General features: G+C 47.6%; 6 protein-coding genes across 6 annotated transcripts; 3 read left to right on the forward strand and 3 right to left on the reverse strand.

The window, feature by feature from the left end:
• Nucleotides 1-808: 808 nt before the first annotated feature.
• Nucleotides 809-3136, reverse strand: MGYG_07112 (Poly(A) polymerase; the record flags this gene model as incomplete). Its single annotated transcript, XM_003171065.1, has 9 exons — nt 809-886; nt 1026-1146; nt 1203-1317; nt 1364-1619; nt 1675-1971; nt 2031-2242; nt 2297-2671; nt 2754-2902; nt 2988-3136. The coding sequence occupies 9 exons, from the start codon at nt 3134-3136 to the stop codon at nt 809-811; spliced, it is 1752 nt and encodes a 583-aa protein (XP_003171113.1).
• Nucleotides 3137-3716: 580 nt separating this feature from the next.
• Nucleotides 3717-5109, reverse strand: MGYG_07113 (homoserine acetyltransferase; the record flags this gene model as incomplete). The annotated part of the gene is made up of 6 exons (XM_003171066.1): nt 3717-3814; nt 3875-3954; nt 4012-4159; nt 4216-4325; nt 4402-4894; nt 4968-5109. 6 exons carry the CDS (start codon nt 5107-5109, stop codon nt 3717-3719), a joined length of 1071 nt encoding a protein of 356 aa, XP_003171114.1.
• Nucleotides 5110-5626: 517 nt separating this feature from the next.
• On the forward strand, nt 5627-6768 carry MGYG_07114 (quinone oxidoreductase; the record flags this gene model as incomplete). The annotated part of the gene is made up of 2 exons (XM_003171067.1): nt 5627-6049; nt 6106-6768. 2 exons carry the CDS (start codon nt 5627-5629, stop codon nt 6766-6768), a joined length of 1086 nt encoding a protein of 361 aa, XP_003171115.1.
• A 242-nt stretch (nt 6769-7010) lies between these two features.
• Nucleotides 7011-7779, reverse strand: MGYG_07115 (ATP synthase subunit G; the record flags this gene model as incomplete). The annotated part of the gene is made up of 3 exons (XM_003171068.1): nt 7011-7254; nt 7315-7399; nt 7518-7779. 3 exons carry the CDS (start codon nt 7777-7779, stop codon nt 7011-7013), a joined length of 591 nt encoding a protein of 196 aa, XP_003171116.1.
• A 1208-nt stretch (nt 7780-8987) lies between these two features.
• MGYG_07116 (hypothetical protein) lies at nt 8988-10233 on the forward strand (the record flags this gene model as incomplete). The annotated part of the gene is made up of 3 exons (XM_003171069.1): nt 8988-9876; nt 10065-10108; nt 10153-10233. The coding sequence occupies 3 exons, from the start codon at nt 8988-8990 to the stop codon at nt 10231-10233; spliced, it is 1014 nt and encodes a 337-aa protein (XP_003171117.1).
• A 271-nt stretch (nt 10234-10504) lies between these two features.
• Nucleotides 10505-13302, forward strand: MGYG_07117 (glycosyl hydrolase; the record flags this gene model as incomplete). The annotated part of the gene is made up of 7 exons (XM_003171070.1): nt 10505-10683; nt 10738-10779; nt 10852-11315; nt 11367-11995; nt 12057-12687; nt 12756-12902; nt 12956-13302. The coding sequence occupies 7 exons, from the start codon at nt 10505-10507 to the stop codon at nt 13300-13302; spliced, it is 2439 nt and encodes an 812-aa protein (XP_003171118.1).
• Between the last annotated feature and the right edge of the window lie 221 nt (nt 13303-13523).

Raw genomic sequence — 13523 nt, forward strand, 5'->3', positions numbered from 1 at the left:
GAAAGAGGGATGAATTGGTGTATTCTTCGAGCATCGTTTACCAAGGTTGATTTTCAAGGACCAGGCCAAGGAAGGGCGCGGCCGCCCGATGACGTTAAATATGACGTTCCAAGGACTGGGGAATCCAAGCTTTGTCCTATCAAAAGCACTAATGTAGGGGCATGAGTTAGCCCTGTATTTAATAGTACCAAGGTAGACAGCTTTAAAAGACACGAACAACAATGTACAAAGGGTCCGTGACCCCATATTAAATATCATTGATTGTCTATCAGAGCTATGAAATGCTACGGCCAAGTGTTCATCTGGCTAGTCCATGGTTTGTTCAAGTATGCTGCTTTACAGCCACACAAGAAGCTGTACCTTAGAACAATGTTAAAAAAAATCCCCTGTGAATGAAAGCCGTAGTGGCTACGTCGACATGTGGCGCGACAAACGAGTAATTGTCCTTCTCACAAATAGAACACTTCTTCCAAAGAGCGTAAATACCACCACCCCGGACGCAGGTAGGTTGGGTAGTTCGTAGTAGGAAAGGCGCACCTGTATCTGGATCTTACCAAGAGGTTTGCACCCGTCTTCCCCTGTCTTTTGTTAAATCAGTCAGTTGGTTATGGATAGGAGGTTTCAATGGTTAGAACTTGTTTTTTCCTTTTCTTGTTTTCTTGTACCGGCAAGTCGGTTTACCAACAAAAAAGTTGATGGACGCCAGGCTTCGAGTAAGAGTCAGCCAGCTGTAGCCTTGAGTAAACAAGTGGGCCGATTGCCTTGCATGATGGGCGGGGCATCTCCTGAACGTGCGTAGTTGCGATGTTTAAGCAATTGTAGCCTGGGTCACCATTCCGTTCTGTGAGACATGGCGTTTCGATGCTGATTCGGGTAGTTCTTGGCCCTGGAAGGAAAAAAGTAGGTGGTTAGTTCCCCGATTGCATTTCGATTCGCGGAATTCCTCCCCTATCTATAACTGTTTTCGATGGGGTTGTCTCGTAAACACTGTCTGTTAGTGATGCAATTCTGAGGTGTCAACTTACGTCTACTGCATCGATAGTTCGCTTCTGGGAAACTGATTGTTCCGCTTTCTTAACAACCTTCTTCTTCGGTCGTGTTGGACGAACTTCGCCGGGCTGGAAAACGTCATCAGGGAGATCGTAGCTATTGCAATATTAACTTTCTGGCGTTATTTGAAGCGAATCAGGGATACAACGTACTTGCGGACATGGGAGATATTCAGGTCATTGACTCCAGGCTGGTACTGGGCCCAGGAAGTACAGGTATTCTTGAACATATGGGTGTCGCTGGATATGTCTAGGGATCTTGAAGCACCTTCGAGGAGTCAGTGGTATCACACGAATGGATGCGGTTTACTTACCCGGTGCCAAAGGTTTGAGCTCTAGTCCGATATAGTAAGTGGTGGTATAAACAGTGTACTTGTTCTCTTCCGCTGGCTTTTCCGCTTCTGCAATCGCCACGTTCTCATTAGCGTTCTCAGCGGCCGCGACGTGAGTCGGATCATTCGTCTCATCAGTGGTAGCAGTTTTGGTATCATCTGCTTGGTATTTCATAGAGCCAGCCTTCACCGCATCAATCTCTGCGTCAGTCTTACAGATATGGACCCTCTCAAACCCCTTGGGGAATGGATGGGCAATCTCTATAGACGCTTTGCGATCAAGCGCCCCCAACAAGATGCCTAAGTTTTGATTCAACTAAGCCTGACCATATAGCTTGTGCTTCCTTGGTTGTGCTAGTAGAGTTGATGCTGAGATAGTACTTGTAGTCAGCAGAAAAAAAGCTGTGCCGAGCAAAAAGATCACTCCATCGCCGCTGTCCGACGAAGATTTTGTCAACCATGTCTCCTCCGCGTCTGAGCTCTCTAAGGATGACAGACTTGGTGGACATTGAAACATTATGCGTAGCACACATGGATGGATATGCTGGGGTAATTATGGGCATGAGGTGAAACCTATCGCCATGGTATATCTGAGGACTGAAGTTAGAGGGGCCTTATGCATTAAGGGGCACAATCAGGGCCAACTAACCTTTGGATTCCACACTTTCATATGAAGCGGGCCATCTTCGATATGCTTCAACAGCACCGGTTGCGGCCAACTCCACTGGTTCATGATTCTGAAAAATTTGCCAACAATGACTGAGCCGGTAGCTTGGGGATATAGCTGACACACTCTTGCGACCAACATGGCCCAGGCAACGCCACCAGGGAAGCCAACGATGTTCGAGTATATAGCTCGACCTAATCATGCTCAACGTTAGCCGGGCCACAGTTAGGGTTCAACGCCAAACTCACGTTGCGCCCAAAGTTTTATAGCACGAAGTGCAAGCCGGAACGTCTTTTGTTGAGGAACGAGCTCTAAGATCTCATCCGTTACTCGAGTACCGTTGACGCATCGTATCTCCCTCTCATCAAGGCCGCGCAACAAGTCCTTGTTTTTTAAATCGAGGTTCGGTGGAACTGAAGAAACAATAAGTCGTGCGAAAATCAAATCTATGCTAATGCCGGAAATTTCGATCTTAATAATAGGCACAAACGCGTCTGGCACGGGGGTCATTTTCTCTATCGCATCTTTTGGCGCAAATTTCTCAAGCACTGTTGGAAAGTGTGCAAAGAAATCTTCTCTCATTACGTGTTTCGGCGCAACAACAAGAGTATCAATATCAGAACCTTTTGTTTAAGCAGCAAAGGATTAGTATGATATCCTCGTTTCATAGTAACCGTAACTTCAAGAATGAAGGAGATGACCAACCTGGACCATATACACCAAGCCTATAACTCCCATATGTGAATATTTTACCACCAGAGGCATCGATTGCCGCCTGCGAGAGGCCCTTTTCCTTTGACACTACCTTAATAAACTCGATGGTCACTCGCTGTAGAAGATGTAGTGTTTGCTTCCTAAACGCAGACAGGGAAGAGTTAGTATCATTTAATCAAGTTAAGAGAATTTTTTTTTTTTTTTTTTTTGAAATGTCAAACAAACCGCTTCTCGGTCTCTGATGGCGTCTCGAAGTTATTCTGTAGTTTGAGCTCTGCTATCAACGCATCATTCTCTGTGAGCTCTGCGGGTGTAGGAAGCGCGGATGACAGTGGAGGCGTGATACCCCACTGACGAGACTGTGAGGTAGCCATAGCTGCAACCGCTCGAGGCTACGGAAGTTCTCAAGAACGAACTGTATTCTCCCCGACGAGGTGTTGGAATTGGTGGTGGCCTGACTGTCGCGGCTAGATAGGGCGAAGTGGTTAACGCAGCTTGCTGGGACGGAGTAGATGGAGAAGCAAAGGAAGAAACCCCACAAAAGAAAAGATATTAAAAGAAGAATAATACAAACGCCCCTAGAATGCCCGGATTGCGTAGAAGAGAAGTGAATAGCGACCAGCCTGGAGTCAGTCAGTAGAAAAGAAACTTGGATGTTGGAGGCTTTTTCGTTCTTCTTCTGGCTGGGAAGAAAGAAATGGCGATTTGGGCGGCTAAATCACGTGACGGTTTTATATTTCGACCAAGCCAGAGATTAAAACATTCATTATTACGGTGTACAGCTGTATCGATGAGAAAAGGGGGATACAAGATTACACAGGGGACGGAAATCTGTCGTTAAGGGTTGATGGTGTTACCTAACATCTAACTAATTAATAAATTAGGCGGCTCATTGCAACACAGACACGGCTGCAGTTGTCATATGGAAAAAGACAGCTGTTTCACAGACCTTCTTCAGGAGTCACGGACAGGGACCTTTTTGAATAATTCGACCAGCTTGTTGTTGAGCCATTTGACGTCCTCCTTGCTCTCGCCAGGGCCACCAGCCCAGTCTAGTTCGAGCCCTCAAGTTAGCGGTGAACAGCGCGAATCGAGATGGGTTGTACACTTACGTCCCCAGATGGATGGGAATACACCCAGCTCACCCACGCCGGGCGCCATATTTGCAACTTCATACTCTGAGTCTTCCGGTCTGTCCAACTTTAGTCAGGAAGCAGTTCAGTTTATTATAGCATCATGATGAACATACGGGAAGTATAAGTCATGCTTGCAAGGAAGCACTAGCGTTTTTGCTTTGATTCCCCCGAGTGCTTTCTCAAAATTGCCATGGTACGGTTCCTGCTGGGAGACGTCTGCATTCTGCCATGTCCGCAGCATTACAAGCAGATTTTCGGGATCTATACATAAACAGTCAGCCCCAGACCATGGCATTTTCAGTCTGACTTAGCCATACCCTTGGAGAGGAAATACTTCTCCCAGAAATTGACTAGGAAATCCTCTAGGTCCTTATACCCAAGAACCGTCTCGTAGAGTTTCTCACGATAGAAGGACTGGCTCATACCCCTAATCACGCACACTAGTTAGTGCTCACTGAACGTCATCATAGATATGGCAAAACGAAAAAAAAAAAACCCCATACCATCCAGCGTACACTCTCCCTACAGCTCTCAGCCCGATGTCTCTTTCTTCCTCTGTCCACTTTCGAGCAACAACCCCTTCGGAGCAGATGCCATCCTTTCCAGACCCAGCAGAACGGAAACGCTTGGCAGACAGCAAGGCACTTTTGACGCCCTCGAGGAACACTTTGTTGTGCAGAGAAGTCTTCGCAGATCCGCAGAATGGGACGGCGATGTCCATGAAATCAGGGTACTGAACTGCCCATTGGAAAGTCTGACCTGCTCCCATAGACCAGCCAAGGACAGCTCGGAGATGCTTGACCCCGAGGTGCTCTGTCACCAGTTTATACTGAGCCCTGACGTTATCGTAGACAGACACAGCCGGGAAAGGGGAAAGGTCAGTGTTCGAAGGGGAAGAAGACTGTCCATTGCCAAACAGAGCGGGTATGATGATGAAGTATTTCTTCGGGTTCAGCTCCATGTCTTCTCCTATCAGCCAGAAGTTGGCAGATATTGCTATACTCATGACCATTTGCATCAGCATCTTCTTCTTCTATTTCTACTCAGATTGAGAATGAATCGCACTCACTGCCTGAGTACCATGACGGGTACACGATAGCGGGCAACTTGGGGTCACCAAACGTCCTGTATGCGATGCGGGCCTTTGGGATGACATCTCCGCTCTGCAGCGTCCAGTCTCCCAGCCCAAAGGTGTCGTATTCCTCAGACATATTGAATTGTTTATTCCTTCGTCGTCGTCTTCGTCTTCGTTGTCTCTCTTGATGTTGTATTTACAATCGACAGGCAAGGTGGGAGATCCCTCACCCCGCTCCATGTATGCGCCATCTGCAACCCGTGTTGGCGGCTAGTGCGCCTAGGGCAGGGCTTGCTTGTGCAGGCATCTTGCAGGCCCCTCCAGCAGCCTGTGCCTGTATTCGTGTATTCATGAGCTGGTCGTCGCCACCTGGCCGATCTAGATGTAGACGTAGGTATAGATGTAGGTGTTGATACCTAACCAGCGGATTAGTTAATAATGCGGAGAGAGATCCAACTTCTCCTACCAGAATACCTACAGTTGAAATCTTCCAGAAATGAAGCTGCCCTTGCCATAATCTGCCGGTTATCCTTGGGGCAGCTGTTATAAATTTATCCATAATACCTCATTGTCTGCTGGTTTTGTGAGTTCGACTTTGTATCTAGTGACGGGTAGCTAAACATGAAGGCGGTTGGTGAGTGAACGCGGCTCAAATGACGTTGGCCTCGAAGTTGGTGACTATCTGTCTAACGCGCACTTTACTAGACATCAAGAACGGCGCCGGAACAGCGGCCGATCTCTTCATCAACGACTCTATCCCCAACCCGATCCCATCTCCGACCCAGTGCCTTGTTCGGGTGAAGGCGTTCGGCATAAACCGTGCTGATACCGTACAGCGAAGTGGCTTCTATCCGCCTCCCCCTGGAGCGTCCAAGATCCTCGGCTTGGAGTTCAGCGGGGTCATTGAAGCTGTTGGTAGTGATCAAGCGTCGACTGGGACACAATGGAAGACTGGAGACGAGGTGTTTGGGCTGGTGTACGGAGGAGCGTATGCGGAGTATGTTGAGGTGGAGATGAAGCTGTTGATAGCTAAGCCAGCAGACTGGAGCTGGGAGTATGCTGCTGGCGTATGCGAGGTAGGATCTTTTGTTTCCCTTCTATATTATGTAGGATCTGGACTGACGGTATGTAGATTTGGTTCACTGCTCTGCAAGCATTGTACGTGGTTGGAGGCTATAACGCTGATACCACACGGTCAGTTCTCTGGCATGCCGGGGCATCTTCGGTTTCTATAGCAGGCATCCAACTGTCCAGACTTGCCAACTCCCTACGGTCAGATATCCCAGCTCCCAAAGTGTTTGCTACAGCCCGCAGTGATGAGAAATCCAATTTTTGCGTGGGGGAACTATCTTGTTCAGGTGCAGTCAATACCAACACGCACAGCAAAGACTGGGATGAAGAGATCAAGAGGCTGAATGGTGGGCAGGGAGTTGACCTGATTATTGACTATGTTGGGCCAACCTACTTCCAACAGAACCTGAATGTGGCTGCAAGAGACGGCCGAATTGTCTTGCTAGGTCTACTATCTGGGTCTATTTTGCCAGACCAGGTTGACATCCGTCCAGTCCTGATGAAAAGATTGAAGTTTGAAGGGAGTACATTGCGGTCAAGGGATGTAAACTACCAAGCCAGGTTGCGTGAACTGTTCGAGGAGAAAGTCTTTCGCGGCCTAAAGACTGGATTGTTTAAACATGTCGTTGACTCGGTGTTCAAATGGGAGGATATCCAGAAAGCACACGAGCTGGTCGAGGGTAACAAGACCAAGGGTAAGGTCGTTTGTACTATCGATTGGTAGAAGAGTTGCATTATGGTATCATAGCATAGTCCACCAGTGAAGACAGAATGATATTTATTCTAAGCAAAATTAATAACTCGCAGACAGGGCGGTTTCAACAAACGTTTAATTTATGTCTATCATACAGCAAGATACAAGAAAAACCGCGGATAGAGAATGTGAATGGATATTTAATGCTGGTTGTTTCTCTTTCCTTTTTTTATAGAGGGTTAGGTCTGAACGGTCTAGGGTTATCGGAAAAACTAGTGTTCATGGGCGACCTCTCCTCTATAGCCTACCACCTTGAATCGACCAAGCATCTCTCCGACGGAGAAGAATCCAATGACTTCCGCGGTGGTGATTCCAACAACGGCCCATTGTTTGGCGTCAAAGTTTCTGAGCCGGGAAATGCTGCCGTTGGGGTTTCTTAGTGCGGCGAAGATCGTGGATGGCTGGCGGAGGGAGTTCAAGGCAGAGTAAAGGTACGATTGGAAAGTGGCCATGTCTCTGTTGTCCGATAGTTAAATTTTGTGCTTCTAACTATGATGAACCGTGTAATTGACTTACGGTGGTGCCATCTTCTGTCCGCGGAAGACGATTTTCGACAGCTCAAGGCCAACTCTGGAGTAGTAGATGGTTGGTGGTATTAAAGCTGCGAAAGCAACCGCTGTCAGCATTCTCCCCATATAAATGGCACAACAGACAATATTTTTCGTCCATCGAGCCGTATCCATTGCTCTAGGTGGCCGCTGGATGGATATTCTTCTTACATTCGACGAAAGCGACGAGTTTGGCAGTTCGTCCTCCAACCTTCTTCAAAGCGCCACCGACACCGGACATAGCGCCGGCAAGGGCTGGTCCAGCAGCAGCGGTCACTTTTGTAAGCCCCTCGGAGGCCTTTGAAGCGGTTGTTGCGGCGGCATCTTTGGCCTTTGCGGCAGTCTCTTGTGCGGTGGACGAGTGTCTAATCGCTGGTCGTCGGATCACTGTTCGTGATTGCCGGATCAACATACGGGACATTGTGGCGGACATGGTGGAAGGGGAGCGGCGCAGGGTCTGCAGAATCGTCGAAACTAATGCCGGATAAGTAAAGAGGAACCCTTCGAGTGCGCGGGAGCTGTCAATGGCGGATGCTGGATGCGTCGGCGATGGTGAAGTCGTCGAAGTCGCTTTTTTCTGCGTCCTCAAGTTTCGTGTTTTTCCGGTCCCAAAGGGGAAATCACGTGATTGTCATTTTTCAACTTCGATATCAACATCAGCTCGAAATCCAACCTCAGCGTTCAGTCTCGCCTCATCCACACTCTACCTCTGGGGTCATTGACGCTGATGGGGGTGGCTCTGATGGATACGGGCTGGCCCAGCAGGCTGCCTCGTGGCTCGTAGCATGCGAGGGCGACTTCACGTGTACAGATATATCACATGTGCTGTGCATTTGCTTTGACTACGGCAAGATGATGATGCTCACCAAGATAAACCGATGGCAAGGCCTGATCAGGACGCAAGAAGCAGTGCTGTGACTTCTTGTTCATGCTGCCTACAAATATACCCTCGCCATGCTGCAGTCTGGGGCACCATGCAATCTCATAATATGAAGGAAGGAAACTTCCCATGGACGACTTCCAGCAAGGATACTTTCTCATGCTGCAAGTTGTATGCTTATTGTTAAGTTTTAATGTTTTGTATACATGAAACCCTACATGAATACAAGAGCGGGGCCCCAGCAAGCATGTCCATTACCACTCGCCCGGGGCCGGCTGCACCACCCTGCAAGCCGAAAGCAAAGGGGCCCTGCAACATTCCCAACCATCATGGAGATGGATGCTTCCACACCATCAACTGACCAGGATGATTTGGAGGGTACAGCTACTACAGGGATACATATAGCTAACGACAGTTTCGATACCCCCCGGTGCAGAGACTCCTGGACCGATTTACAACTGTTATCCGACGGTGTTTGGTTAAAATGTGCTCTACATCCCAATAGCCCACTAGAAGGAAACGGAGACTGTGGTTGGCGGTTAATCTACTCGCCACTGTTGGAAAGTTCACCCACCTTTGAACACCAAAGTGATAAGAAGTATCCTTACAGTCAGCCAGCGGCTGTTCGAACGAGTCTTGATTCTTCAATTTCTCCTTCAGCATCGACTTCTACGCTACGGTCTAGCGATACTAGTATCCCCGCCTCCTCTGTCCGGAAGAAAAGCTGCATCTCCAATCTCAGGTCACAGTATTCTTTCACTATGGCTTCATCTCTCAATTTGCGACTCAGCCCTGCACCACCGCGTTCCCCAGTGTGTTCCATTATCTCAAGGAGTGCTTCTCCACGAGCTGTGGAGCTGGTGCAACTCCTAGATCACTTCAACTCCTTTTGCGTACTGGACACGAAGTCACCAGGGAATGCAGTTGTTGCGGCTTCCAAGGATATATGCTCTGCGGGTGGAAGGGGAGAGCAGTTCCCGCTTAATGTGAATGTTCTCGAAGAAGAATCGTGTCCTGTAGTTTCGGGATTCGACGAAAATGGGAATGATGTCTCGTACCTTATAATCGCCACAAGACTGATTACTGCGGCTTCAGGGGAATGCCGTTTACTCCTCGCCACTCTTCTTGATATCACCGATTTTCTATACGCTGCCACACTTGAAGACCTGGAGTTAAGGAAGAACCCAAAGACATGCGGTACCGACTGTTGCATATCGCCCAGCCTTAATTCACGAGTCAATCTCAGTGCCGCAGATTCACCAAAGCATCCATTTCCGGATGAGAGCAAAGGGGCGGGCGTACATCGGAGCCAAACTCCAATGAGCACCGGCCCTTCTCATACGACCGAGCAGCTGCTTTCAGAATTTAGTGCTGAGCTGCTATATATTTACAAGGATACGTTTATTTTAGCACGTTCACTCCAAGACAGCACGCTCTATAAAATATCCCACGTGTCTCGCTCGCTGCACGCCGAAGGCGAATATATTCGGAGTCATCTAAAGCACACCCCCGCTGAAAAGATGAAGCTACTCAGTGAATGTTTAGGGAAGAACAATAGATTTGATATCATTGTTCGTTGGGGAGACTCTGGCGTGGAAAAACGGCTATACTGCGCACCAATCTACAGTCGCGAGTCATGGGACTGGGTTTGTACGATGACTGAAATTGATTTTCCTTACCTTTGGCGCCGTAACAGGGCTTAGAGCGATGTGTTTGTAGAGATTTTTGCGTAAGCATGTTAATGATATAAACGTTTCATCTGCTCTCATACCTTTGGGCTATTTGCATCATCCAGCCGCTCATAATACTAACATGGTTTGCATTGAAGCAACCTCTAGATCCAACAGCCTACTCTTTGGCATATGTTGTTATGAACCAGGGGGTACGTACTGACTACTCTGTATACGAACTCTTTTACGGCTGCAGCCCCCAGATACCCTGGAGGCCGATCACCCAAAAATCCGCATACATAGTGCAACCCAGGATGTGTTAGTGTACTCAAGATGAAGATGATCTCCACCTCGGTTCAGTTCTTAATCACAGTTATATTTGTAATTGGTTGCCTTTCCTCCACGATGTATGCATGTCCACTCAAAGCATCCAACTGGATTACGGATGAAGATACGGAGTACAAGCACGGAATGGACTGAATAAGGTCACACGAAGGTGATAAACATATATTGTTAAATACTTCCCACCCATCTAAGGAGTAGCATTTCTTCTTTCCTCTAATAAGGTTGCCTTTGTATTTAGCGTTTTAGCCCAGGAGTATCGCCAGATGCTTTTTACAAGCTATCAATATGCCGGCATCCTGGCGCTTCAGTTCGTATTGTCGCTCACATCTAATGCTGAGGGCGATAATATTGACCTGACGCGATACGTTGATTTATTTATTGGAACTGAGGGTAGTGTCGCTGGTACTTCCTACAATGGCGGAAGTGTATTCCCAGGAGCAGCGTATGTTTCATCCGCTGACTGGCATTAGCAATATAAGCATCTAACAGGCATCAGGTTACCATTCGGAGTAGTCAAAGTGGGAATTGATACTATAGTGTAAGTCCATAACATCTTCAATAACTACCATTTGAGTTTGATTGACCCGTGCCTAACTTATTTGTTCAATAGCCACGATGTGGACGAGAAGAGAAAGGTTGACGTTAATGCAGGATACTCACCCGATGGGAATGTTTCTGCTATATCTTTTTTGCATGAGAGTGGTACAGGAGGTGCACCGAAATATGGAGTGATTTCGCAGATGCCTCTTTCAACCCTTGAAGATGTGAATGTCGCCGACAACAGGACATATATGCAACCTCGAGTGGGCAAAGACTCTGCATCTGTTGGATATTACAAAACTAAGTTCCAAAATGGAATCATAGCAGAAATGTCTGCTACTGATCACGCTGGAATTCTCCAATACACCTATCCATCCTCCACGGGAAAATTTGTCTTGGTTGACCTAAGTCATTACCTGCCAACTCATGAGGAACCAAGCGCAAACCAGATGTATAGCAATGGGAAAATAGAGATACAGGATGGCGGGCGGAGGTATACCGGGTATGGAATTTATCGAGGTGGTTGGAATGAAGGTATTTGTATTTCGGCTCTCTATTAAACGCCACAACTAACAAAAATGCTAGGGCCAAATTTCCAGGTTTTCATGTGTGCTGAGTTTGATATTGCTCCATCCTCCGCTAGAACATGGCGCGCCCCGTATTCCGACCCATATAGTGAGATTAGGGGAGAAGTGAAGTTTTCAAGCCAGCAAACAAGCACTGGAGGAAGAGACGGGTATCAGTACGCAGATAGGGTGGGAGCTGTCTTTGAATTTCCACCGGACACAACGACCCTGAAGTCCAGGATTGGTATCTCGTTTATTTCAACAGAGAAAGCGTGTCATTTCATCAATGAGATACGCTCCTGGAATATCAATGATACTGTTAACGATGCAAAGGACCGGTGGAATAGTGAAGTGTTGAGCGGAGTGACTACACCGGATACCAATACAACAAGACTGACGATGTTGTATTCCGCCCTATATCGTTCACATCTGCTCCCTAGTAACAGGACGGGAGAAAACCCATACTGGGAGTCAAACGAACCTTACTATGACGATTATTATGCCATATGGGATACGTTTCGATGCTTGAACAGTTTTTACTTGTTAACCAAGCCTCAGCTTGCAGCAGACACGATTCGTTCCCTAATTGATATCTGGAGATTCGAGCGTTTTATGCCCGATGGTAGGAGCGGGAATGCAAACGGAAGGGTATTCAAAATGCTCACATCTCTGCAATCAAAAATTATATGTGCTAACGATTGAGACATAGGTCCAAGGAGGTAGTAATGCAGACAATGTCCTGGCAGACGCATATGTCAAAGGTCTGCAAAAGGGAATCAACTGGACGGATGGGTATATGGCAATGAAAACAAATGCCGAAGTAGTGCCGTACAATAATTTCGGGCCCGCAGATCCAACTGGTTCCACAAAGGAAGGCCGCGGTGCTCTTCCAGATTGGCTTCAGTACGGGTACGTGACTCCCAGCTTTGGAAGATGTATTAGTCGGACGGTTGAGTACTCTTTAAATGACTTTGCCCTGAGCCAAGTTGCAAAGGGTATAGCACCAGAAGATTACGATAAATACCTGAACCGGAGTGCTGGATGGCAACAAATCTGGCACAAGGATATTAGCAGTCTCAATTACACAGGATTTCTAGCACCGACTTGGCCAAATGGCTCCGTGACACCGGGGTACGACCCTCTCGACTGCGGAGAGTGTGAATGGAGCTCCCATAGCTATGAGGCGTTACCAATTGAGTACGGATGGACCGTTCCGTTCGATATGAAGTCCCTGATCAAATTAATGGGAGGCAGAGAAACGATGGAGCGAAGGCTCGACCAAATGTTTGTTCCAGGCCTGCGTATGGGTGATGTGGGTTCTGGGGGAACAAACACAGTGGGTAGGTATTCTCAACTTTCTTGATTCGTTCGCCACTTGCACAAGCATCTGATACTATTTCTTCTATAGGCACCACGTTGTTTAACCCAGGGAATGAGCCGAGCTTCTTCACACCATTTCTTTACAACTATCTCCCTGGGCGGCAGTGGAAATCTGTCCTTCGTCTTCGAGACACGGTTAATTCGTATTATAACACTCAACCGTCCGGACTCCCAGGTAAATTTCCTGTTGCTGTATATTTGATGATTCGATCTGACCATGACGTACAGGGAATAGTGATGCAGGGGCTATTGATAGCTGGCTGGTATGGAACTTGCTGGGTCTTTACCCCGTGGTAACTCAGCCAGTCTATCTCCTCTCAAGTCCATGGTTCAGTAATGTCTCTGTGTCCGTGGGTGATGGCTCAAAGCTCACGATCATTGCGAAAAACCTCAGCGATGACAGCTACTTCGTCCAGAGTGTCAAGGTCAACGGGAAGCCATGGGCGAAGAGCTGGGTGAGTCATGACGATATCAACGGAGGTGGGACCATCGAGTTCGTATTGGGCCCGGAAAAGACGAGCTGGGATACCGGCGAACTTCCACCCAGCCCCGGATACGTCGAGCTAGATTTGTAGTTGTGTTAGTGTTTGTCGAGATCTGTTTGTTTCGGCTGAAGGCTTAGAGAAGAACAATTTTGATACTCCAAAAGAAGCAATTATGAAGCTTATTAAGCGTTCTGTGTTTGCAGGCTTTGCAATGTTTGGTTGGTTACTCACGTGCTTTTAAGTTTGACCAATTGAACAGCGAGAAAAATAAAGTAAACATGCCAAGATTCAGCTATGACGTCTTCCGTAAT

Source organism: Nannizzia gypsea, genomic scaffold, assembly GCF_000150975.2.
Source record: "Nannizzia gypsea CBS 118893 supercont1.6 genomic scaffold, whole genome shotgun sequence".
In the NCBI taxonomy this organism is placed as follows: domain Eukaryota; kingdom Fungi; phylum Ascomycota; class Eurotiomycetes; order Onygenales; family Arthrodermataceae; genus Nannizzia; species Nannizzia gypsea.